We start from the raw sequence: 992 nt of genomic DNA on the forward strand, positions 1-992 counted from the left end.
GGGGGGTGATGAGAATAGCTCCTGCCAAGGAGCTCCCACGAGTCATTGCCCTCCCGGGGCCTCAGTCTCCCGGTCCGTATAACGAGGGGCTGGACTGCAGTGGCCTCGGGGCTCCCCTCCAGCTCTGGGTCTGGGATCCTTTCTCCTCCCCCGGCCTCAGTCTCCCCGCCTGCTTGGCACCAGACGGCCTCTGAGGTCTCAGTTCTAAGTCAAAGAGGCAGGCTGGGCCGTTCCCGGAGGACTGGACTGGACAAGGGTGGGGCAGGGCGGGGAGGAGCGTGGGGCTGTGTGACGAGGGCGGGGCATCCCCAGCTCCCGCCAATTTCAGCCCACTGGTCCTCGCGGGCGGCGTCATTCTCGCGATACTTCGCCGCCCAGCCCGGGGAGTCCCAGTCCGGGCACGCTCTCGTCAGTGTGAGGCTTCGGGCGGCGCAGTGCGCAGGCGCGGCCGGTGGGATTCCGGGGCTACAGCGGCGGCCACGGCCGCCGCCCGAAGCCGCCGTCCGTCACTCGCTCGGCCGCCCGCTCTACCCTGAGCGCCATGGCGCCGGCCGCGCTGGGCTCGGAGGCGCGCCTCAGTCTAGCCACCTTCCTGCTGGGCGGCTCGGTAGTGGGGCTGCCGCTGCTCACGCGCTCCGGCCTGCAGGCCCGCACGGTGATGGCGCTGTATGTGGCGGCGCTCAACGCTCTGCTGCTGCTGCTCTACCGCCCGCCGCGCTACCAGGTGAGCGGGGCGGCTCGGGCCAGGGGGCGAGCCGGGGGTGCCCTCCTGGGGCAGCTCCCCCAGCTGCCAGGACTTATGGGGAGTGCTAGGCTAGGGGTGCCCACCTGGGTCAGCTCCCCCCAGCTGCTAGTACTTATGGGTAGTGCTAGGCTAGGGATGCCCAACTGGATCAGCTCCCCCGCAGCTGCCAGGACTTATGGGAAGTGCTAGGCTAGGGGTGCCCACCTGGGTCAGCTCCCCCCGCAGCTGCCAGGACTTATGGGAAGTG

At 69.9% G+C, this 992-nt stretch overlaps 1 protein-coding gene across 1 annotated transcript in view; it reads left to right on the forward strand.

The window, feature by feature from the left end:
• The first annotated feature begins 429 nt into the window (after positions 1–429).
• ICMT (isoprenylcysteine carboxyl methyltransferase) overlaps positions 430–992 on the forward strand; it is a 12,347-nt gene continuing 11,784 nt past the window's right edge. The window contains exon 1 of the mRNA XM_069079063.1: positions 430–724. Within this exon, the coding sequence (XP_068935164.1) occupies positions 542–724 (183 nt within the window). The 5' untranslated portion in view covers positions 430–541. The remainder of the gene's footprint in view (positions 725–992) is intronic.

The sequence above is a fragment of the Petaurus breviceps genome, unplaced genomic scaffold (assembly GCF_028583685.1).
Source record: "Petaurus breviceps papuanus isolate PSGF00001 unplaced genomic scaffold, PetGlider_PUasm1.0 91041, whole genome shotgun sequence".
Taxonomy (NCBI): Eukaryota; Metazoa; Chordata; class Mammalia; order Diprotodontia; family Petauridae; genus Petaurus; species Petaurus breviceps.